The sequence below is a fragment of the Marmota flaviventris genome, chromosome 3 (genome assembly GCF_047511675.1).
Source record: "Marmota flaviventris isolate mMarFla1 chromosome 3, mMarFla1.hap1, whole genome shotgun sequence".
NCBI lineage: Eukaryota > Metazoa > Chordata > Mammalia > Rodentia > Sciuridae > Marmota > Marmota flaviventris.
In genome coordinates this window covers 118,754,135-118,780,054 of record NC_092500.1, presented here as the reverse complement: position 1 = coordinate 118,780,054, position 25,920 = coordinate 118,754,135, and the positions used below count along the sequence as shown (strand labels likewise).

General features: G+C 33.8%; 1 protein-coding gene across 10 annotated transcripts in view; it reads right to left on the bottom strand.

Moving 5' to 3' along the window:
* The window catches only part of Wnk1 (WNK lysine deficient protein kinase 1), a 135,572-nt gene that overhangs the window by 45,467 nt on the left and 64,185 nt on the right, over positions 1-25,920 (bottom strand). For all 10 annotated transcript variants that reach the window (XM_071610291.1, XM_071610293.1, XM_071610292.1 and 7 more), the window contains exons 5-8: positions 6,685-6,773; positions 4,665-4,884; positions 3,277-3,604; positions 2,343-2,530 (exon numbers count right to left, since the gene is read on the bottom strand). In XM_071610291.1, coding sequence (XP_071466392.1) covers positions 2,343-2,530; positions 3,277-3,604; positions 4,665-4,884; positions 6,685-6,773 — 825 coding nt within the window. The remainder of the gene's footprint in view (positions 1-2,342; positions 2,531-3,276; positions 3,605-4,664; positions 4,885-6,684; positions 6,774-25,920) is intronic.

The following is a 25,920-nucleotide window of genomic DNA, read 5'->3' as shown; positions in this document are numbered from 1 at the left end:
AGTTTATAATTTCTGCAAACTTAGTAAGATTAGACAAGAATGAATTCTATTAATTTAAAACACGAGATTTGAAAAAGTTGAAGTCTGGATTATTCTGCAGGAGCTGTGGAAACTTAAGAAAAGGATTCTCATTTCTGAAGGCATCAGACTAAAAAAGTTTTTGGCTTACAACATTATATTTATTTTACTTGTATACTTGCCAATCTTTCTCAGCAAAGGTAAAAAGTCATATAACTAGAAAAAGTATACTTTTTAGGAGGAAATTCACAACTGGATGGACATAGGAACTATTTGAACTTTTACTAAAGTTGTTAATGAAAAAAAAATCTTCAATTTGAATTTATAAAGAATAATGTAAAAATTCTCTTTGGGTATATCAGAGATTCAACTTAGGTTTACAAAGTTTGAGGCACCTTAACAGAAAAGGTTTAATATAGATAAAAAGCAATAAGTCTAACACTGTAAGGTTGTCTGGAGCAAGTTTGTTAATATTCTTTTAGATATTGTGAACTATATAACTAATTATATTTTCTTTTCCAAAACTGGCTGCTTTAAGCCATATTTGTGGCCTACCAGTAGCAAGTATGTAAATATCATGATGATTATTTAGTTTTACTCCTGGTTCCATTTTTTTCCATCCTTATTTCTCTTTTTAATTATTAAAATTTCACTTTTAATTTATGCATTATTATATGCCAGGGTAAATTCTTTCTGGAAAGTGACAGGAAAAAAATTATAAAAATTTCTTAAAAGTCCCAAATCCTTAATACATCATCATAATACTTTCATAGACTATTGTCATTCAAAAGCAAGAAGTAGTCTGCTTTTGGAAAAGCGAATAAAAGCATGTTAGTGTCTAAATGCTTAATATCATTACAAATGATTATTGCATTTCCTTGTCTAAAAGAGGCCAATGTTCAGAACTCTGTGATGAGAAAAGCCAAGAGACTGAAGTTTGTTTGTTTTAACTGAATTATGGTTCAGAAAAAAATCAATTAGAGCAAAAGTAGAAAATGATAAGAAATGCTGATAGTTAATATCGGCCAGAACACAGAAATATATCTTCTATGTAGTCTTAAAAGTTCTTCTACCCTAATTATTTTTTAAAAAAATGTTAAAAAATTAGTATATTAGTAGTTTTCTTTGCATTATTGTGGCCATTCATCTTCAGACCTAGCCAGAGGACTGATCAATGGACACTGAAACAAAGAAACATCTTTTATTCCAAGCTGCAGCATAAATGACCAGAGTAAACAGAAGTGTTTTCAAAGAAAGATTTTTCAATTAACAAAGAGCAAGAATTCCACAAAGTTCAGATTAAAAGCTTTCTAAGAAGGGGGAAAATCAGTCTGCTTAAAGATCTTGATAAATAAGTGCTATAAAATGACCAGTCACTCAATTCCTTTTTGAGGGAGATAAATGTATTTTGTTTTCCTCTCTGAAGACTTCACAGAGAGGCAACCAAAGAAATGGGGTATTATCTGATGAGCTACTTTAACATTCTCTACATGAAAAACAAGAGTGGATAATGGTGTGTGTATATATACACACACACAAAGCATAAATTATTTTAGAAAATGCCTCTGTAAGTTGATCCTGAAAATAAATCAGTATAAAACAAGATACCAAATAAAGATAAAAGCAAATGAACATTGGGAAAGAAACTTGTGTTCAACACAGACTTTAAAGGCAGGAACACGCATAGCAACTGATAAGTAACTAAACACAAGCGCTAAATTAAATGGTAATATAAATAAAGGATTCCTTTACTCTAGAGTACTCACATGCAACATTCTATAATGATTTGAAGTTCTTACCTGTTTTTATATAGTAAGAAATCTTATAGAAAATACTTTGTAGTTATTTTCATAAAGAAGCTTTTGAAAAACTCTCATCACCCACCCCCAAACCATCTGTATGTTTAGCTTATGCTGCTTTGAATAGCTTTAAGTCTTAAATGCTGAGAATATTGCCTTTTATCAAATGCAGACTAAATCTTATACATAGATGCTTCACGCAGGGAGTTTAACTAATTCTTACACATAAATGTATACATCTTACCCTGCTTCATCTACTCCAATTTCCTTTCAAAACAGTCATCCTTCAGTATCTATAGGGGATTGGTTCCAAGACCCACCAGTACAGAGACAAATTGTTTTTTTTAAAAAACATTTTAATAACTAAACCTACCAATTGAAACCCATGAAAATGGAGGGCTGACTAAAGACCATTTATGTTTTCTATTTTAGACAAGTTGCTATTTGGATAGTAAAGACTCAGAATTTAACAGATTCTCTACAGGCTTTCATTATAGTATTACTCTCTCTTATGCATTTACTTACCATACTTGAGGGTGGGTATACTCCATGGGTCTGAGACTGTGCTTGGGCAATGGAAGCTGTATGCCCTGGGACTGTGCCAGTAGAATGTGCCTGTTCATGTTGGGAACCATATGAAACTGTCTGTTGACTGCTCACTCGAGATTCTGTGAAGACGGAAGATCCTTGACCACTGTCAACTGTCCCATCAGCTGAAGGTGAGACATCACCAAAATATAGACAGAAAGACAAATTATAAAAAGGAGGCTCAAATTTTTCCTATCACATTTCAGTCTCACCATATTACAATGAATTGGCTGTTTCTTTCCAGAAATCATCACTAAATTAAAAATGAATAGCAGTCATAGTTTTATGTAAACTTCTGAATTCATGAGAGACCCATATGGAAGACAAGTTCTGATGTCTTTTATCTGAAGAGTAAGGGAAAATGGAACATTAACTAAACTTTCAGTCTTATATATGGAGACCTGTGGACTTTCAATCAATGATTACTGATCTCATTAGTTTTCAGTCTATATGCTATTTAACTTTCCTGAAAGCTCTAAACCAGAAGAACACAATTTTAAGTAGCTAAACTTGTTCATTCTTCATTACTTTAATTTTATTTTTTAAGGAACTGAGATATGGAAATCTAGAAATTGGAACCTCCAAGATAATGAAACTTTTAAAATTATTTTATACCCTAACCAATCTTCTCAATGTCCATCCTATTCCATTAGTCATAGTCATAAAAATAAAAAGAGAAGCTAAATGACAACTATCTTGAAGATAAAAAGTCAGGAGCTGGGAATATAGCTCAGTGGCAGAGCTTGCCTAACATGCATGAGGCCTTGGGTTTGATCTCCAACATGGGAGGGTTTGCTGCTGGGGTGGGGGTGGGGGTAGAGTCAATTAGGAGCATCATTAGCATATCTTGTGTGCTTTCCAAAATACTTACATAATACAGATATACTAGGTTGCTGGTACTGTAGTTGTTGATGTTGATCTGCCTCAGGCTCTTCAGGTTCTACTTGTGTAGATACTGAAGCTGAAGTGGCAGAAGCAGTAGTGCTAGCAGAAGGGACCTGCTTGATTCCTGTCTGAGAAGGAACACTTGATTGTTGTTCAGCCTGCTGTCTGAGACTGCTCTCCTCCTGTTTTCTCTTTTCTTGCTCTTCTCGAACCAACTGCCGCTGCTCTCGTTTTCTCTTAATTAATGACACTCTGTCTTTGATAGCTTTAGCCATGGTCTTATGATCACCTTCACAGACATACCCAGATTCTACCTGCAGGGAAAAAAAGGTGTTAGAGAAAAACAGGCTATCAAAAGAAAACAACCTCAAAATAAAATGAAATATGTGATGTAGAAAAGTGGATAAGAAGGAGAAGGAATTACAATACTAGTCTTAAACAAACTGTGAAATGACTGATCTGCGGTATACATCCCCCACCATCATGGTACATACTCAAAGAATATGTACCATCTTTGTAGAAATTCACAGGTGGGTGTACTTACAATAATTAAAATAATGAGGAAAATAAACAAGCATGGTATCATTTCCATTCACTACTACCATTTCACACGTAATAATTATTAACCCGTGTTGCTATTACGTCCTTTCACCTGACAACCACTTATACAGATAAAACAAATGTGGCAAATATTTAAAGGTTTTCAAAAGACCAAAAAGCTCTTAAGTATCTCTTTCATACTGACTCCTTTTCTCAGAGGTAACTACTACTGAAAGATGCTAAGAACACTAGTAGAAAAATTTTATTGAGTTTCTTTACATGATAATTGCTGACATTAGGCAAAGCAGCAAGCCTCAATTGGTGAAGGGTTTCTACTTGGAAAAGTAGTCTTTTTGACATACTTCAAATAAGGATACAACCACAGGATACCTATTAACAATTGATCTTGAAAACTATTTTCATAACAAAAAGTGGTTTATAATCCTATGTCTATTTGTAAAGGTTTATCTAATGACTGATCCAATATTTAGAAACATAACTTTCATTCTACCTGAAGGATCTAATCATTCAACTTTATAGACTTCAGAATATATTCTAGTTCATTCTTTCTTATCCATCTCTAATTTCCTCAAATAAAAACGTCTTTTTAAAAAAGGACTATAAAGTTCAACACCCATTACCAGTAACAACACAAAAAGTACAAAGAAGGGATTTAAAGAAAAAAAAAAATCACAGGAAAATCCTATTATTTCAAAGATAGCATTTGGGGCCAAGATAATTTTATGTTAATGAGATACGTCACATATGACACTCCATAAACTGCTTTATATAAATCTACATTAACTTTTAAATGGCCAATCAGCGCCAATTTACCATTTCTTGAGCAACATCTTCTGGTACATCTCTCTCCAAGTCAAAGGAAAACTCGATAGCTTCATTGTCTTTGTACTTGCCCTTTAATTTCTTAATATCCTCAATACGCAGCCATAATTTAATAGCTATTTTTTCTCCATCATCTTCTTCTGCTAATTCTACCCGTACCCCTGTTTCCTCCTGGAAGAAGGCATGGTTCAAGAGGTCTTTGATGGAATATCTTCCAAAGAAAAAAGAAAGAAAACAAAAACAAAATGTCATTAATTTTAAAAAATAATTTTCAAATGTGGCTGATTATTGTTGTTTATAAGAAAAAAACTGAATAGAAAACCAAGGTTAATAACGCATTTCTTCATTAGTCTATTTGAATGGTGATTACAGATTTGTACTCTTAAATGATAAGACATCATAACAATCTGATTTATAAACAAAAGAACTGAGAGTGATCATTTTAAAATCAAATTATCTAACCCCTTTGGTTACAGTGTACTGGCAATGGCAAATAATGCACAGAATATCAAAGATTCAAAATATCAATAACAATATATATAGTATTTAATCCTTTGTAGAACCTTGCCCAATATCCAATAAGAGATTATCTCCTGACAATTAGGAATGAAGGCTCAGAAGTTGAGAATCTTGCTCACAGTTCTAGAAGTTGTAAATGATATAATCAAAACCAGAATAAATTCTCTGATTTCCAGTTTGGTACCTTTGACTATAGCAACTTTTTACCTATTCAACAAATTCTTCCAATTTCTTGTTCAATAATTTGTGGACTAGGCAAGCAAGAAAGCTGATTGTGAAACAATTTTCTTTAGATAAAATGGTTTCCAAATACCAGTAATCCAATAAACTAGTCCATTCAGAAAAGACATAGAGTAATATGTTTTAAGATGCAAAACAAATATTTCTTTGTTTATATTGAAAAGGTCTTAAAAGAGATTTTAGGACTCAGTGAATATGAAAACAGAAACTTAAATATCTATTAAAATGTATTAGAGATCATGTTAAATTCTTTCTTTTCTTTTTCTTTTTTTTTTAAATTCTTTCAAATAACAAAGTTATAAAAAAGAAAATAAGACTAGAAAAGTAAAGATATGGAATTCTTTAATTTGGTTGATTTACCCGATTGCTCCCATTCTTCAGGAGGTAGATTATGTTCAATTTACAACTGATATTTGTCTTAGGCTGGCATACTTTTTCTTTTTTGGCGGGTATGGAGAGACGATGAAGGTAGATCAGTTTTCAAAAACAGATATTGGACCCTTGTCAATGCCTACTGGGTGATGAATCAGCTACATGGGAGATCAGATACTTGCCACTCCTCTGAGAAAAGTCCCATGTTAGTACAAATGACTAAGGTAGATGTTCTCCTAAGCCTTTAGTAAAGTCTTCTCTTTTTACTCAAAGGAATTCTCATGTTTTGCTCTTCTTTAATTCTGGCACAATACCAAGAAATCAAGCACTGCATAGTTGAGTTGATTTTAAAGTGCCAAGTCTTTGTTCTATATTGTTTAGAATTCAATGGATAAAGGACTAAGGAACAGATTTGCTGCATTAGTACAGTATAGTTATTTGCTATAAGTGACTCTAACAGAATGGAACTATGTTTAAGGTGATTCTGATTTACTTAAAAACTCCACTAAACCTTTGTTTGTTTTTGGCAACATTGGGGACTTAACCCAGGAACTTGCTCATGCTAGGCAAGCGCTTCACCTCCAGCCCCTTTAAATTTTATTTTGAGACAGGATTTCACTAAGTTGCCCTGGCCTGGAACTTGTGATCCTGCCTCAGCCTCTGGATTTGGTGGGATTACAGGGCTGTGCCACTAAGCCTGGCTTGTATTTGTAAACTGTTCTAGCATATTGAATTTGAATAGCTTAAATAGAAAGAACCCTATCTTAAAAAGGGTTATATGGCATAAATGGAAAAACTAAGAATTAAATACACTTCAGATTAAGTTTTATACTCAGAACATTATGTTTTAGTTGTCTGTTTAAGCAACACCTAATCTTACCGTTCATCTTTGTTTTGCCGTATACATCCTTCGATGATTTCCTTCACTTCAGGAATTGCTACTTTGTCAAAACTGGCTGGCTTCACTCCCTGAAAACCATACAAATTGCCATAGAAACACATTAATGACAGCAGGGTCTTTGAATTTTGTTTTAAAATTTCCACTTGAATTCTACTAGGTTGCCCTCTTACCATCCTGGCTTTTTTTTCTGATTTGCCTACAGGAAAAAAGGTGGGCAATTTAGCTACTCAGAAGAAAACAACAAGAAAGTTTTGAGAGTGCATTTACTTACTTTTTATGTGGCAATGAAAGAATTTAGGCTAGAATAGCATCTTTTTCTTTGGGTAAAGGAAATTACTATCTAAAAAGAAAGCTAAGTGTTCCAACTGGTTAGATGTTTTGTTCAATCTTGCACGACTCTATACAGCTGAACACTGAACATGCATTTGTATATGATTTCACAGTCTTGGCAGGTATTATATTATTATAGTACTCTTTTTAAAAACAACTAGTTTAGAAAGAGTTATGGTTTGTCTTGGTTTGACATAAGTAAAGAGCAAACTGTCTTGCGTAAGTTAAATATAAAGTTGAAAAGTAATATATCTGATCCACAAGAAAGATAAGCATTGTAATTAGTTTTAGAAGAAACTCACTACTACTCTTCTATGTAAATATTATAATGAGTAGTATCATAATAATAGTTTAGAACTTTCCTAAAGTATAAGTTCTTTGAAAATAAAGCTTTCAGCATTGTATGGAAGATACATCTAAGATACTAAGAACAAAAGACTACTCTCTGAGCAATGGGGTGAAGGGGGAAAAATATCTCATTATTTGCTCCCATTTCATCCTAGCAACTACATAAATCATGAGTTAAAGTAGCTACACGAAACAGTGCTGTAAGTCTATAAATACATAGATAACTTAAGTGGGAGTGTTTAGAAAAGCTTACTGAATATGCATAAATTCTAATCATCTGTATAATTTCAGGGACAAACATAGTATAACAAAATTAGTGATGATCTAATAAATCACAGAAATACACATAATCGCTCAATCTAAATGAAATACAACTGTATCTCTTTTCCATGGCTTTGTCTTTTCACTTTGATACATAAATTCCACTACAATCTGAAAATAATATCTTGATCTTTTGAGAGACCACATTCATTTAACTTTTATTAGAGCATAGTTAAATTGTTCTATTTATTAGTTTTTATATCTTTTGCTTGCCTAATTTATTAAACTTTATCATAGGTATGTATGAAAAAGCGTGAGTATATATAGGGTTCTATGCTATGAGCAGTTTAAGGCATCCACTGGAACCATACACCAAATGGTTAGTGCTGAAGTCCTTAAATACCAAAGTTGTGTCTAAAGTTGTGTAATTCTCATCAATAATCCACTGTTATCCCAAAGTCCTGATTTGAAGAATCAGGACCCTCTAGGGCTAACTTTTCACACCAAGGAACTGTAGTAGAGCTGATCATAAAAGTTAGTTAAATTCATGTATCTAAAAAGTCTGGTTCTGAGATTGACTACAAAGATCACTATTTGCATTTTCTTCAATTTTATTTCCAAATTCAGCTCTTAAGTTTTTCCAAATTGTACATGTTGTAGCATAATTCTAAGGAAAACAAAAAAGTATGCTCCTGAAGTTAAAGGCTGCTTTAATAAACCAAACCTGGTATTTCAAACTTATTAACTTTCCTTCTTAGGAAAGGTCCATCTAAAAGTTCTTTGGTAGCAGGGGTGGGGTGGGGGTGGGGGGTGGTATTTTGTTTTCATGTTTTTTTTTTCTACAATAAACTTTAAAAATATCATTTATGAGAATAATGATAAGGGCCATTTAAATGCTGTATATATATATATATATATATATATATTTTTTTTTTTTTAAATTCAAACCTTTATTTCACTTATTTATTTTTATGTGGTGCTGAAGATCGAATCCAGGGTCTTACATGTGCAAGGTGAGCGCTTTACCGCTGAGCCACAACCCCAGTCCTAAAATGCTGTATCTTGTTTGTAGAACACTTACTATTGAAAAAATATATATATCTAAAAGACAGTTTGGTAAAATAGGTTGGACTGTCGCACATAGTTCAACTTTGCATGTAAACAGTTTAAAAAGTGGATTAAGAAAATATAGACTCTGATGAGGAAACGTCTTCCATTCGTCCATAAGCACATACATTTCAGGGGAATGTATTTGGCCTACCAACAATAAAATTCAACATATTAATTTAATAAGGCAAACTTATACCAATTCTTCTGTTTCATTCTAGCACAGGCAGGTGAGAAAGACAAAATAAATTAACAACAGAAGACTTTAGTATGAAATGAACATGCAGAAATAGTCCTGAAAATGGCCACACTATCTGCCCACCATACCTATCTAAATTAACAGAAGCAGGAACCCAAAGTCATATGTAGGTTGAAAGTTCTTTGAATTATTAAATTTGCTGACCCAATGCCACCTTTGAGTTTAAAGGCAATCAGCAAAGATAAGATGATTTACTTAAGGTTAAAAGGAAGTAAAAATTCTCTTGAACCTGTTTTTATCTTTGATTATCCTAAATAATAAATAACCTTCTTATTAACTCTATTCATTTAAACATATTCATGTCTTTACAAACAGAAACTTCTATTTACAAATAGGAATCCTAGTTAAATACAATATGTAGAAGATAAGCAAAAACAATAACTGCATAATATAACCTCAAATCTAAGAGGTTTATGCTTTTTTTTTTTTTTTTTGCCTCTAGCACAATTTAAGTATAGACCATTCCACACCAATGCTATACAACACATTTAGATGCCATTGTTTCCTTAAAAAAATATTAAGATTGCTTATTGCAACCCACTTAAGATACTGAAAAATCTAACAAAAAATTTTACCAGTCAGCTACCACCAAGAAACCAGGATTATAAGTAACCTAGAAGAGGTTTGTTGAATAATTTTATAAGCAAGAGTTTATAAATTGCATATTAAAAGATGTTCAAGAAAAATGTATAGAATGAATACTACACTTCACTGACCCAGAAGTGAACTATACAAAATAAAACAGAAAGATGAAAATACAGATACAATACAGGGGCTGGGGTTGTGGATCAGTGACAGAGTGCTCACCTAGCACACGTAAGGCACTGGGTTCAAACCTCAGCACCACATAAAAATAAAGATATTAGGTCCACCTACAACTAAAAAATAAATATTAAAAAAAGATACAATAACATTTTTTGTATAATCATCATACTTTTTCTGAAGAAAGGAGAACTTCATGTATTTTTAATAACTGATGATTTTTTAAAAAGTTGATCTAGTTTTTTAATTTAGGTATTAGTGATTGAAACCAAGGGCACTTTACCACTAAGCTACATCCCTAGTTCTTTTTATTTATGGAAACAGGGTTTTGCTAAATTGCTCAATTTATGATCCTTTTGCCTTAGCCTTTTGAATTGCTAGAACTATAGGAGTGCATCACCATGCCAGGTTTGTTGATTTTATTCTAAAACATGAAAAAGCACTGGAAAGAACAAACCAATAAAAACAAAATATTTTTATGATAAAAATTTCATTTTACTTCCTTTTACTTTATGTACTTCAACAAAGATAAGTTTAAATCCCCACAATCCTCCAAATCCCCCTTTTAACTTCCCAATTTATCCCAATTCAGACCTGTTCTAACCAGTAAAAGCAAACTATCACCCACCTATTCTGAATGAGACTAGAAAACACAAACTGGAAAGAATACTAAGGTACATAAATTGGGCTAATCTTATACAGAATAAAACTACTAAACTTTACTAGGGACACATTCTAATTCAGCAACTCTCTGGCCCTACATGTACTCTTGTCTTACTTTTGAAATCTAAACAGGATCTCTCTTTAGGCAGCAATGTCTTTTGTTTGGGGGGATGGGGTACAGGGAACAGGGTCAGTAGATTATCTCTCTTCATTAAATAAGTATGTATTGAATATCTAATGCATACACACTTGAGATATTTTCAGTGACATAAAATTATTTACTCTTTAAATAAAAAGAAGGTAATTTCTGCACATTAAATGGAGTACTAAAATAATGAACAACTGTGACCCCCATCAAGGGTACATAAAGAATTGATATAAGATAAATGTTATCAAAAGCTTAAGTTTCAAATATGTTATATAACATTTAGTATCTCTTGATTAAAGTAAAACTTTTCCTAACCATTCAAAGAACATTAAGTATTTTTAAAAGTATTCTGAAGTTAACAATTTCAGTATTCTAACTAAAACTTTCTACACATATCATCAAAGAGACCACAATATGCCCTTTATATAGTTTGGAAATTCTTACCCACCTCACTTACACAATCCTTTTGAGGGCAGCAGCAGCAATGAGAATTTACGATGACAAATACTGAGAAAAAGTCTTTCTTTGTAAAATCCATCAGAAAAGGCAAAACAGACTTGTTACAGTTAGAGAAAAATGAGGGGGAAATGGATAAGATGTAACTTAACAGTCACTTAGCCCACAGCATAAGGAGGGCAAACGGCAAAGTCAAACTGAAGCATAGTTTCTTGTTTAACAGCCATGTTTCCCCAACTCTCAGACATGAGTTCGCTCTGCTCAGTCAACAATTTATTTATTTAGATTGGCCTTGTAGACAAAAACTACATGCTGAATGGCAGGAAAACTATTCTGCTACTGTTGCTTCTGCTTCTCCTCCAACAGCAACAGATTCCTGAGCAAGCAAAATGAGACTTTTATTTGCTCAGAGCTCCACCTACTACATTCACAGGTTCTGCCTCCTTGACAGAGCTTTTCTTGGAGGCTTACCTGTATATATACTATAAATCCACTTTGAAAGCATGCTTTCTTTTTTTTTTTTAAATAAAAGGAGGATTAAATTCAATGAATAAAGTGTAAATTCAGAATATGTAGCCACAAGAACACTAGACAAAGAATCACAATACTGAGGTTGAGTTCTTTGTCTTATCACATGACCTAGATTATATCTCTTACACTCACTTAAAAAGTAGGGATAACAGACCCTCTGTTTAACTAATTTAAAAAGTGGTGATATCAGTTAGGTGCAGTGGCACACACCTGAAGGAGGCTGAAGCGGGACTGCAAGTTTGAGGCCAACCCTGGCAACTTAATGAGACTCGTTATTAGTAAACCAAAGTGGCAAGAAATTTTTCTATTTCCTTTCTCTTCTACTAAAGGCTTCAATAAGCATAAAAACATTTTCATTTGCCAGGAAGATCTCATAGACCCATATAAAAACTACATTTTATATATATATATATATATATATATATATATATATATATATATATATATATATATATATGAATAAATATAAAAGAGTGATGGTGGGAAAGCATTGTTGTAAAGTTCAACAGAATAAAGTCCTGCCCCCTATCCCTTTTAACTGTTCATGCTTAAATCCCAATCAAGACAATGGATGCTAAGGCTTCAGCGGTCTGGCAGGAATACGTCCAAAGGCTGGAAATGTACTAACTGTAATATGATTTGTCAAAGCAGCTGCCACTGATCTCTGACTCAACACAAGTAAGTAGATTAAGATGTTAAATATTGGGCAAAAAGGAAGACTGCTAAGGACTACACTTGACTAATCAAAGAGCTACAAAATAGGTGCCTTGTTTGTTCCCTGCTTCATACAGTATAAAGATATGGGTAGATTTTAAATTCTACCAGGCAAGAAATAACTAGGACCAAATTGAACCAAATTGTTATAGTCTTTTTTTGTTGTTGTTGGGGTGTGTGTGTGTGTGTGTGTGTGTGTGTATGTAGTTTTGACAAGGTTATGATATAGAAGCAAATATCTATATTCTATAAAAGCAATCTTTTCTATAAATTAAGTTTTCGACAGATACAGTGAAAATATCATTCACAAACAGATAATTCTACCAGGCAAGAAATAACTAGGACCAAATTGTTATAGTCTTTTTTTGTTGTTGTTGGGGGGTGTGTGTGTGTGTGTGTGTGTATGTAGTTTTGACAAGGTTATGATATAGAAGCAAATATCTATATTCTATAAAAGCAATCTTTTCTATAAATTAAGTTTTCGACAGATACAGTGAAAATATCATTCACAAACAGATAACTGTTTATATGTCTAAATGAATTATTTCTCTCAAAGTTAGTGCTCTTCTCTGGATTTTTCCCTTTTCTTTGAATGATGTTATCATTTTCATGGTCCAGAATAGAAATTTTAATCATTCCTGGATGCTTTTCCCACAATATTTAAGAATTATTATTGTTTATGAGCTCTTGAAACAAAGATAAATGTTAAAAAAAATCTCGTAAACAGTTCTGCTATTAGCACTCCTCTTGCTCCTAACAGCCAAAGATCTCTAACAAGGAAAATGGCCTTTTTGTTAACTCTCAAAACCACTGTTTCCCCCATATTACAACTATGAGTACCAAAGTCCTAAATGCTAAGTGAGATCAATTTAGAATGGGCCTCATTCGTTCCATTCTCTCCACCTCCAACTTGTATTTCACATTGTGACTGTCCAACCATCTGACTCCTTTTTATCATCTGACATTTAATGACTTCAGGTTATCAGACATCATTTAATTCACATCACATTACTAAAAAACTGGTTAACAGCTCTTCACATGTACAAAATGGCCACAGGATCACAGATCTAGTAAGAAACCCTCATTCAAATGGGACAATTGTAAGCTCAGAAAGATTAATGCCATGTCAAAGTCAAAATTAACGCATTAATCCAACTGGTGACTATTAAGAGTTTAATCTACTCTCAAAGGTGTCAGGCATCTAATTTGACAACATTGTATTACTTTCAGCATATAGAATGAGAAAAATATGGCTAATATTCAGTGGGTAAGGATCTAATCATTGATAAAACCAAAAGCAGAATCTAGATTTCCCAGTGCCTAGGTTCAATGTTATTACTATGCTTTTTAAATTCCTTACTGTGGTATAAAAAGCCTTCACAATCCAATTTCTCCTTACAATTTGGCTCCTACCTCCCCAAAATACGTCTAGTCAAACTGATACCTGTTTCCACTAATAAGAACATCCTTTTTAGTGGAGCAAAGTGATGCATGCCTGTAATCCCAGCTACTGGTCTCCTAAATTGGAGACCAGCCTGGGCAACTTAGTGACACCCGATCTCAAAATAAAAATAAAAAGGCTTGGGCATGTAATTTAGTGGTAAGTATCCCTGGGTTCAATCCCTAGTACTGACAAAAATAAACAAAAACTCTTTCTTTTCCCACCAAGGAGTCCACTCAAATGGATTACTTGTTTGTTTGTTGAATATTTAATGCACCTATCAACAAAAATACTCGTTATTCCCTCCCCCCCACTTTTAAAAAGCCAACTGAGTCTTATGCTTCTTTCAAGTTATACCTCAAATCATATATAGTCCACTAAGAAAATCTAGCATTTACAAAGCATCTGTAAGAATCTTTTAGCATTCAGCACTGCTGAAATGTATTTAAATATGAAGACCATCTTTCTATACTCTAGTCAGTTTTTATTCTAAAGTCTACTGGTTGTGAATTGTTGATTAATATTCAGGGCTGATACGTAAAATCAGCTTGCCAGAGAAATTCTGAAATAAGAATTTCATACCTGTTCTTTAGAACTTAAAGCACTGGGAATGATACCTCAAACAATCATTGTTAATCTTATATCACAGTAATGGAATATCTCTGAAATCACCTAGAATGTTTCAAAGATACAAAAAGTTCTCTTTTCCATTTACATTCCAAGATTATTGGACAGATATAGAAACTAAATTTTCTAAAGAATGTTTTCAGCTAATTTCAATAATTTTTTTTTCTAGCACAAAGTAGCTTTTGCAAAGAAATAAATACAAAGTTTTCTTCCACTTCCAAAATTTATCTAATCAGGAATCAGTTTCACTTATTTTTATTTAAAAAAAAAAAAGGTGAACTGCAATCTGTTATATAAAACACTAAAAGGAATTTTACCCTAACAGCTTTAATTCTGTTTTTCCTAGACAAAATGTTCAAACCTTGCAATCCAAAGGCTAATTGAATCAGTGACAAAGTCAAATTACACAAACAAAGTAATTAAAAAAATCTCCATTATTTCTAACTTGGTTGTTAAGGGGCTGGACTCAACCAGATTCTTACTGGTATGAACCATTAGTTTACAGGAATTTGAACATACCTTATGATCCCGCTGGAAAACAAGCCTTTTCAAAACTCTACCAAATTGAGCTAGCGCTATCAAAGGAAATTAGCTTGCCTCATGATTAATTCCCCAAGGCTCATTACTTTCTGGATACATGAAAGCCTGTGTATTGCTCCAACCTCAGAGACTATCTTTCATATAAAAAGTTGAGGCCACTGCGTACTATAGTTTTTATTCTGTTAATAGCAGATGAAACTTGTGCAATGTACACTGCTACTCTAACTTGGATGTTCTCATTACTAATGGCATAGATTTTTAAGATCACAGTGCCTGATCACAAGTACAGTATGCAACTAAGCTATTTTTCTGTGTTAAACAAGGATCTTGAACCTTACACAGGGCTGCAAACTGCAGTAACCATTATTATATCTATGTTACCCAAATCCCCTAAATTATTTCCCTCAGAAGATTTTTCCTTAAGGCCTAGAAAAAACGTTTAAGAAGAACAGGTAAAGAATAAAAATGTTAAAAGTTTATATTAGAGTCATACTGAAGTCCCTTCATTTCTGATATTATTATCGAGACCTCCTGCATGTCCTTAGGCAAAATGGTTAACTTCTATTTTCTTACCCATAAAAAGATGTTACCTACTTATCAAAATTCAAAAGTTAAAATAAGATAGCATTTTAAAGTACTGTGCAAGGCGATTGACGAGAAGATTATATAAATATACATTAACTCATTCTCCCTCATTAGAATCTTTACTTCATGTGAATTTCATCAAACATATTTAATTTAATGCAATTTGCTGAATATCACCAGAAAAAAGAGTAGGACTATAGACAACTTAATTTCACTAAAAAACATGTCATAATGATGCCAGCCATAATAATGGCAATACTTAACAAGTACTGACTGATAAGTCCATGCAAAGGCACTTGCTATGTTTTATATGACAACAGTTTATTATCAGTGCACTACAAAATATAACCAAAAACATGGCCTATATTTACCCCTTTCACGTCAGCGTTTACTCAGGTTAAAGGGTCCTCAGATCACAGTGACACTGTAACACATATTTATGTATTAAGTATAACATTTTGATAAAATCAGGGAACCTGAAGCCAGAACTCTTGTTCTTATCTTGATAACTAATCTTTTGCCAACCATCTAGGGTCTCAGACTACTTATTTATAAATGGTAGAGAGTGCTTACCAAAGAATTTAACTACATAATATGTAAAGTTTCAATGCAACATTTGGCTCACACTATGCATACTTATTAATATTTACAATGCTATCACATATGATTGTATAACAGTGTACCTCTGCAGGGTCCAATGTGCAGTAGTGAATTGATCTGAGGAAAATGGAAACCTGTTCTTGTGAGGCATAGTTCTAGAGGTGGGGAAACAGTTAATATCAATCTAATAATTATTAAAACAGAGATAGAACACATCTTTTCTAAGGCTCGACTTATTACTTTGCTTTTCAAAAGCAACAATTAAGGTGGGAGATAGTATATCTTAAAAATCAAAAGGAGTACAGTAGAGGAAAGGGACCAACTGGTGAGAGGCAGAAAGAGGGGGAGGGGAAATGCTAGGGAGTGATACTGGATAAATTTTATTGTTATATTATATCCATGTCTGGATATGTAACAACAAATCCCACCAATATGAACAACTATAATGCACCAATAAAAAATGAGGGAATAAAATAATAATAAAATAAAATAATAAAAAAATAAAAACCAACAATTGAATAAGGCAGGAAAAAATGCAATTATATATAAACACAATTTTAAGATAATTTTAAAGTCAATTTAGTCACATATTGCTAGCAAAAAGGTTCTATGAATAATTAAACAATTTATTAACATTTTGTCATGATAATATGTAGCTTACTTTTCATTTATAAAAATCAGGTACATAGGGTTGATATGCAATTAGTGGTAGAGTGCTTGCCTGGTATGCGTGAGAGGCTCTGGTTTCAATCCCCAGCACTACATTAAAAAACAAAAATGCTAATGATAGATCATTTGTTAGCACATGCAAAGCCCTGGGTTCCATTCCTAGTACTTAAAAAAGGGTAGAGGTACACTGGAAGGGACCATGAGGAATTGCTTACCCAGGTCATACTTCTCAAAATTCTGATGTACACAAGAACCACCCTAGGACTTTGTAAAATGAAGATTTTGACTGTAAGTTATAGGATGGGGTCAATTTTACATTAAATACAAATGCCCTGAGATGCTAATTCTGTTGATCTGGGAATAAATTAGCAAAGACCTAAAACCATTCTCATAAGTGTGGCATTAAGACCACTGAAGGTCCTCAAGATCCTTTCAGGTAGCCTAGAAGGTACTTTGTTTCCTAACAACATATGTGCATAAAGCCCAATTTTTCATATGCTTCAAAAACCCACACTGCAACAGAGTGAATTGCAAAGCACATACAAGATTCTGGCTATCTTCGCATATACCAGACGTTTAAAAACGTGTAGAAAGTAAAAATGCTGGGGGCTGGGGTTATGGCTCAGTGGTAGAGTGCTTGCCTTGCACTCCCAAAAGCAAATTTCAACATTGATGGAGAGTCTTGGTTTTAGTTAACCCATGTATTCGTAGAAATGAGGCATCTATGGCTTCTCACCTGTACTCCATGGCTAAGAGGTCAACACTAGTCAATGTTCCCTTAAATTTATTTTTAAACTTCTCCTTGGTACATAAATAAATTCCAGATGAAATATGCTGTCAATAGTCTCACCATTGATGATCTTTGTGTGTGTAGTCTTTGCAAACCCCCAAAGGCAAGCCAATTTTAACTTAGAATGGTTTCCTTTGCTGAGAAGAAGCTTAATTCGAATCCATCCCATTTATGGATTATTGATTTTACTTCTTGCGCTTTAGGAGTCTTGTTAAGGAAGTCAGATCCTAGGCAGCCGTAGTGAAGATCTGAGCCTATTTTTTTCTTCTATTAGCCGCAGGGTCTCTGTTCTAGAGCCTAAGTCTTTGATCTACTTTAAGTTAATTTTTGTGCAGGATGAGAGATAGAGGTTTAATTTCATTTTGCTACACATGGATTTCCAGTTTTGACAGCACCATTTGTTGAATACGCTATCTTCAGGAATAGGCTATCTTCAGGCACCCTTGTGTAGTATGTGGTAACTGCATTTATGTGGGTCTATCTCTGGGTCCTCTATTCTGTACTATTGGTCTACAAGTCTATTTTGGTGCCCCCTACCATGCCATTTTTATTACTATATATAGCTCTGTAGTATAGTTTAAGGTCTGGTATTGTGATTTCTGTCTACATAAATATGTAGTATACCCTATTGATAGAACATCATTCAACCATAAATAGGAATCCCACATGGATGAACTTTGAAAACATTATGCTAAATGAAAGATACTAGAAAGAAAAAAAAAACATATAATTTCATTTATATGAAATACCCAGAACAGGCAAATCAAACCCATGGTGACCAAAGTAATTAGTGGTTGCCAGGAGCTGATTTGAGGGGGTGAGGAAGGGAATGACTGCTAATTGAGGTGATGAAAAAGTTCTCAAATTAGTGTTGATGAATGCCTAACATCGCAAATACACTAAAACCCACTAAATTGTACACTTCAGAATAAATTTGTGATACAGGAATACTATCTCAATTTTTAAAAATTGCTAAACAACTGAACACAGATTAGACACTATAATAATATGGTAACAGTGATACTAGTCTTTTAAAATCAAGTTCCATCAAAGAAAGTTTCATCATCTTTTTCTACTAAGGGTCCAATAGTAAATATTTTAAGCTTTGTGGATTATACAGTCTGTTGCAATTACTCAAGTATTACAGTACAAAAAGGGCCATTAATAATATATTAGAAAGTAAGTGTGATTGTATTCCATGTTAGTGAATAAAATATGAAGATTTCCAGATAAAAATTGTAAATGTTATGGTCCTAAAATGTAAAGTTATGTATTTAACCTCAAGATTAGTTTGATACTGTTAAATCTCAACTTAAATACATGTACTTAAACTGGGCAGTTATTTTCATAAAAGTAGAAAAGAATTCCATTTTATTTTATTTGATACCAGGGACTGAACTCAGGGCACTCAACCACTGAGCCATATCCCCAGACCTATTTTGTATTTTATTTAGAGACAGGGTTTCATTAAGTTGCTCAGCGTCTCACCTTTGCTGAGGCTGACTTTGAACTTTCAATCCTCCTGTCTCAGTCTCCTGAGCCACTGAGATTATGGGCATGCACCACTGCACACGGCAAGAACTCCATTTTAATTCACACAAAAAATTCTCTCTAATTCATCTACTTTGGTTATCTCCCCTATACCTCTTCATTTCAGACTTCCTGTCATTTTCCTAGATGATGGTGATAGTCTTTGAACTGGGGTTTCAGCTTTTCTTTTCCTCACAAATTCATTTCTCTACCTTGCAGCCAGAAAAATCTTTCTAAAAAAATCTTTTGGTACAGAGGATTGAACCCCGGGGAGCTTTACTACTGCCACATCCCCAGTTCTATTTTGAATTTTTAAAAAATTTTGATACAGGGGCTGGGGATGTGGCTCAACTGGTAGCGCGCTCACCTAGCAGGCATGAGGCCCGGGTTTGATCCTCAGCACCACATACAAACAAAGATGTTGTGTCCGCCGAAAACTAAAAAATAAATATTAAAATTCTCTCTCTCTCTTTCTCTTTAAAAAAAAAAAAAAAAAAATTTTGATACAGGGTCTTGCCAAGCTGCCAAAGCTTGTACATCTCCCAAATCCTTGGGATTACAGGTGTGTATCACTGTGCCTAGCATCACCTACCAAACTTTTAAGGTGGCACAATGCTCTAGAATAAAGTCTAAGCTTTCTTTCCTTCGTTTTCCCTTGCCTCTTTGTTTTCCTACCTTCAAACCTAATAGACATACAAAACTATGCATCTCTCACATGCAACACTTGGTACCTGTCCAAACTCAATGAGGCACCACTCCTATGTGCTTTTGTTAAATACTTATCCCTAGAATAACTTTTAAAGAGTATGGTAACTATCTTCTTTACTTGTCTGTTCTCCTTACCTAATAAGCTTTTTAGAGACAAGAACTGTGTTTGATTGAATAATATTCATTACCAATCTAGGAAAAAATCTGAAATATAGAAAAGACTTGAATATATATTGGATTAAGTCAGAGTCTCAGGATTAAACTACATTCCCCAAAAAGAAATGGTATAGTTCTAATCCCAGTAACCTTAACAATGTGTTTTTGGAAACAGGATCTTTACAGAGGTTAACTTAGTTAAGATGAGGTCACCTGTGGGTAGGGGGGCCCTTAACCCAATGACTGGTATTCTTATAAGAACAGAATAGACACAAAGCAATTGTTCCATGAGATGACAGAAAAAATGACTGAAATAACGAAGTTAAAAAAGTTAAAGAATGAATTGTCTATAATTCCAGGTATTTAGAAAGCCAGGGCCATATATCTGTTATAGAACTTGTATTTAGAATATGAGAAGAACTTAATACTAAAAAAAATCCAATTAAAAATGAGTATAGGATCTGATCTAAATTTTTCCAATGAAAAGAAAGATATACATTCAACAAGGATATGAAAAAAATGATCAACATCTTTAATGATCAGGGAAATAGAAACCAAAATCATAGTAATATACCACTTCAAACTACCAAAATGGCTAGAATCAAAGTTAAATAATAACAAGTGCCAACAAGGATAAACAGAATTATTATACTTCATCTCAAATATATGTACAAATATTACACGTTAATTAAGAATAAAATAAATAAATCAACACCTTCTTGCACTGATGATGGTAATATATAATAGTGCATTTGCTTGGAAAACAAGTTCTTCAAATAGTTAAGCAGAGTAAGCTTACTACCTAGTAATTCCACTCCAAGGTATATACCAGGAAGAACTGAAAACAGATATTCAATGAAAAACTTGTACACAAATATTCATAGCAGCTCTATTCATCACAGCCAAAAGGCAAAAACAATCCAAAAGTCCATCAATGGATAAATGATTAAACAAACGGTCGTGTATATACACAGTATTATATTACTCAGCCTTAAAAAGGAATGAAAAGGCTAGAGATATAGCTCAGTAGTATAGTGCTTGCATAGAAAGCACGAAGCCCTGAGTACATCCCCAGAACCACAAAGAGAGACAGGGGGATAGAAGGGAAGAAGGGGGCAAGAGAAAGAGGGAGAAAGAAAGGAAGGAAGTATATGAATACTTGCTATAACACAGATGAACTTTGAAAACATGTTAACTGAAAGAAGCTAGTCACTAAAGACCATCTATTATATGATTTCATTTATCCAAAATAGGAACATTTATAGAGAAAGAAATATATGAGTGGTTGCTGGGCCGGGGACGTAAAAAGTAAGAGAATAAAGGTACAGGATTTCTTTTTCAGGTGATGAAATTATTCTAAAACTAACTGTGAAGATGGTTACACTTATCTGTGAATGTATTAAAATGAATGAATTGCCTATAATTCCAGGTATTTAGAAAGCCGGGGCAGAAATATTGGAAAGTTTGAGACCACCTGGGCAACTCAGCAAGACCCTATCCCAAAATAAAAAGAAAAAGGGGCTAGGGATGTAGATCAGAAGTAGAACCATCTTGGGTTCAATCCCCAGTACCATCAATAGATCAACTGAACCAATGAATTATATACTCGAAATGGGTAAATCAGACCATATAAAATATCAATAAAGCTGTTAAAAACATAAATGCACATTTTTATTAGACATATACAATAAAAAAGAAAATTATTCCTAATTAAAACTCTTGACCTGACATTTTATGCCATTCAGAGAATCAATGAATGAATCAATCAATCAATCAAATGCTCAAAGGTCTTTTAAGATTTAATAAAAGCAATAAGTACAAAGCATCAGATCAACCAACTTGTAAAAGAATTCACTGAAAATCAAATTTAAGAACTACTGAAAACCTATAACTTGATTATGTAATCAGATTTGACATGGAATAATTTATCAAATATTTATGACTTTATTGAAAAGCTGAGGGAATAAAAGAAGTAAAATTCTAAAATGAAAGATTTTGGAAATTTATGTAAACAATGTACTTGAGCATTATTAAACTTTAAAAAAAGATAGTTATAGTTCCTATCTTTCCAATCTTTCATAGAAGAAACCCATTAAATCATTTGGAAACATTAAGAAGCTATTAAGATGGCAGACATTTCAAAGGTAATTTAGTTACATATGAAATACAATAGATACTTTTAAACTTTTTCAAAGGCATTTTAATACAATTTCAAAGCATTTGCTTGTTACAACAATCTTAGTTGTGATGTAGCAATTAGGTCTACCATACTCTCAGGAGAAAATTAAGGCTCAGAAGTAATTTGGCCAAAGTTACACCATCTTTGACTGTTCGGTAACATCACTCATAAAACATGTTGATCTAAATTAACTTTAATACATAACAACTTTTGGCATTTTCCCCTCAACTTTGAATCTATTTGCTTATATTTCCTCTCTCATTACTTGGTTACTTATTTTCATAAAGATTTCAGATTTGGTATTTAGTCACATGTTTCGGGTACACAAATAACTGAATTCACTGTCAAAAGAATGAACCCAGCCAGCTGCGCATGCTTGTGATCCCAGCAACTTGGGAGGCTAAGATAGGAGGATCCAGAGTTGAAAGCCAGCCTTAGCAATATAGTGAGGCCCTAAGCAACTCAGTGAGACCCTGTCTCTAAAAAAAATATAAAAGGGGCTGGGGAAGTGGCTCAGTGATTAAGCCCCTCTGGTTCAATCCCTGGTACCAAACAAACCCAATATCTCAATTCCAAATATAAACCTTATTATAATTTTAACAATTATCACCTTTTTTTTACACATGTGAATGTAAGCTCCATGCAAACCACAATTTTTAAAATAAGCTAATGTTCACAGTATATTTCTTGGTCCTAGTTTGTAAATTAGCACATAGAAAAAATAAATGAGGCTGGGTGCAGTGGTGCACACCTGTAATCCCAGTGGCTTGAGAGGCTAAAGCAGGAGAACCATAAGTTCAAAGCCAGCCTCAGCAACTTAGCAAGGTCCTAAGCAACTCAGCAAGACCCTAACTTTGAATAAAAAACAAAAGGGAGAGGGGGCTGAGGATATGGCTCAATGGTCAAGTGCCCCTGGGTTCAATGCCCAGTACCAAAAACAAAACAAAAAAAATTAAATGAACTTTGTCAAGCGGAAAGGATAGTAATAAAATTAATTTTTCTCCTGTGAAGCCTAACTCAACTGTATACATAGCTTACTATATTCAACTCTTCAAACCTTAGTACACAGAACTGAGAATATAGAATTCTGAGAACTAAGGAAGCATATAAGCTACTATAGTTTGTTAAGAAATAAGTGATAACTTGGTCTTTTCTCCTTACATACACATAAATGAGTACAAACAATGAATGATTTATACAACAGTGTTTACCAACACTAAAGAGGAATTCTGGAGCTTGGTGCTGTTTCTCAATGATTATTATTTCCTGAGTAGATCAAAATCCATAACATTATTTTAAGACTTTATTATTAATCCTTAAAAGACATTTTTTTTTGTTTTGTTTTTAGTCTATACCTTAGAAGACGACTTTACTCATATTTCACAAAAAATAACCAGGAACTATTATCAGTAGCAGTATAAGGTAAGCAATCTGTAAGGGAGTTAAGAGTATCTTTTTTTAACAGATAAAGAAACAAAGTAGAGGGAAACTGGGTGACTTGTTCAAGACAACACAAGCGAAGCAGGGATATGAAGCTAAGATTTTATTTTTGGAGTGGGTGGTATTGGGATTGAACTCAGGGGCACTCTACCACTGAGCCACATCCCAGCCCTATTTTGTATTTTACTTAGAGACAGGGTCTCACTGAGTTGCTTAGTGCCTCACTGTTGCTAAGGCTAGCTTTGAACTCATGATCCCTTTGTGACAGCCTACTGAGCTGCTGGGATTACAGGCATGTTCCATCATACCGGGGGATAGGCAGATGGTAAAGCTAATTTTTTGTCCCCCCAAAACGTCATAATACCTGACCTCATCTCAAAGAGAAAAAACAAAACAAAAAAAAAAAAACCCCTTCCTTTATCATGTCCATTATATCAGGCTCCAGATCTCACTGAAACCTAGACATTCCTGTATCAATTAGTTACCCCAGCCTCCCACTGCCATAATTTCAACTTGTTTCTTCCTTTCTCCTTCCAAAAATCTAAGGTCATATTTAAAACAAAATAACATAACAAACAGCAAAAAAATATATATGGAGAGTTACAAGTTTACCTCCTAATTAGTGATACCTAAAACCTTTGCTCTGACAGGAGACAAGATTTAAATTAGGGGAAATCTTAGTGATAGATTTTTTTTTTTTTTTTTTTAATGGTACTGGACCTTGCTCATGCTAGGTAAGTGCTCTACAACTGTGCCACAACCCAAATCCCTTTTCAATAGAGACAAGGTCTCACTAAGTTGCTCAGGCTGGTCTCCAACTTGTAATTCTCCTGACTCAGTCTCCTGAGTAGCTGAGATTACAGGAATGTAACATCATGATTGGTTCGTATCTTTCCCTTCTAATCACAAGATAACACCTCACTCTGTTTGATCAATTTGCCTTTCCTTCAGGTATACTATGGTGGTGTTTGAAACTACAGCATTCATACTATTGTCATTTTTAGAATAGCTTCTTACTCTTATGACTATTTCTCCCTTTCTAATGCATAGTAGAGTTAAGCATTTTGTTTCCAATGTTCTTAGTGACTATTTTCATTAAAGTACTCACTATGTTTACACATTTATCTTCTATATTAGTGTCCTGAGGACAGGGAATATATATGTTATTCATCTTTAATTACCTGAGTTATTCATTTAGAATACCTCTTAGATGCAAGCCTTATTTATTCTCATTGCCAAGATCTGATTTCACATCTAACTTACTTCATACTGTGTGTTATCTTACACAGAAGTATTTTATGTTATGAATTTATATTTTCATTTCACTTAAACTGGTTGAACTTTCTTGCTATCTCTTTTTGGTATTGTGGTTAAGTGCCATTGGGTTCAATCCCCAATACAAAACAAATAAAACAAAAAAATCTTCCGGGTTGCTTATATCAAAACCAGTATAAATTAAATTCCTTTTTTTTTTTTTTTTTAGTTGAAGCCAAGGCCTTAGACCACTATGCTATATCCCCTATCTTCTTAAAATTTTGAGACAGGGTCTTATTAAATAACTCAGGCTGGCCAGGAACTTGTGATCCTCCCACCTCAGCTTCTTCAGTAGCTGGGATTATAGGCATGAGTCACAATGTCTAGCATAAAATTCTTAATATCATCTTTTGTTAGTCTTCATCTTTTGTCTGGGGCAAGGGTGGGGGGTGGGGTGGGGGGGCTAGAGGGATTCTTTTTTTTGAAGGGGTGCATTATAGTTGTACATAATGCTGTGATTTGTTTTTCTTTTTTAATATTTGTTTTTTAGTTATAGGTGAACATAATGTATTTATTTTACTTTATGTGGTGCTGAGGATGGAACCCAGTGCCTCACTCATACCAAGCGAGTGCTCTACCTCTGGAGCCACAACTCCAGCCCCGTGATTTGTTTTTAATCAAACTATATTTTAATCAAATTATATTATTGTGTGCATATATGCACACAATAATATAATTTGGCCAATGCCACTCCCCAGCACTTCTCACCTCCCCACCCCTGGTCCCTCTGAAAAAGGACTGGGGATGTAGTAAAGTAAGTGCCCCTGGGTTCAATCCCCAGTACCAAAAAAAAAGTGCTGGGGATGCAGCTTAATGGTAAAGTAACCCTGTATTCCATCTCTAAGCATGTATTTATGTTTCTGTATATCTATCTAGCTACCACTCAATCAGGTAAGGAAGCAAGCAACGCGTTAATCTATGAATAGCAGAACAGACTACGGGGAGGTAGAAACTAGTTGGAGGAAGCAGTTTACTAGGGGCAGGCCCTAGAAAGGTTTTTCTTTTCCAGATCCCTTCTTCTCTCTGCTTCTGGCTACTGTGAGCTGGGCAGCTTTCC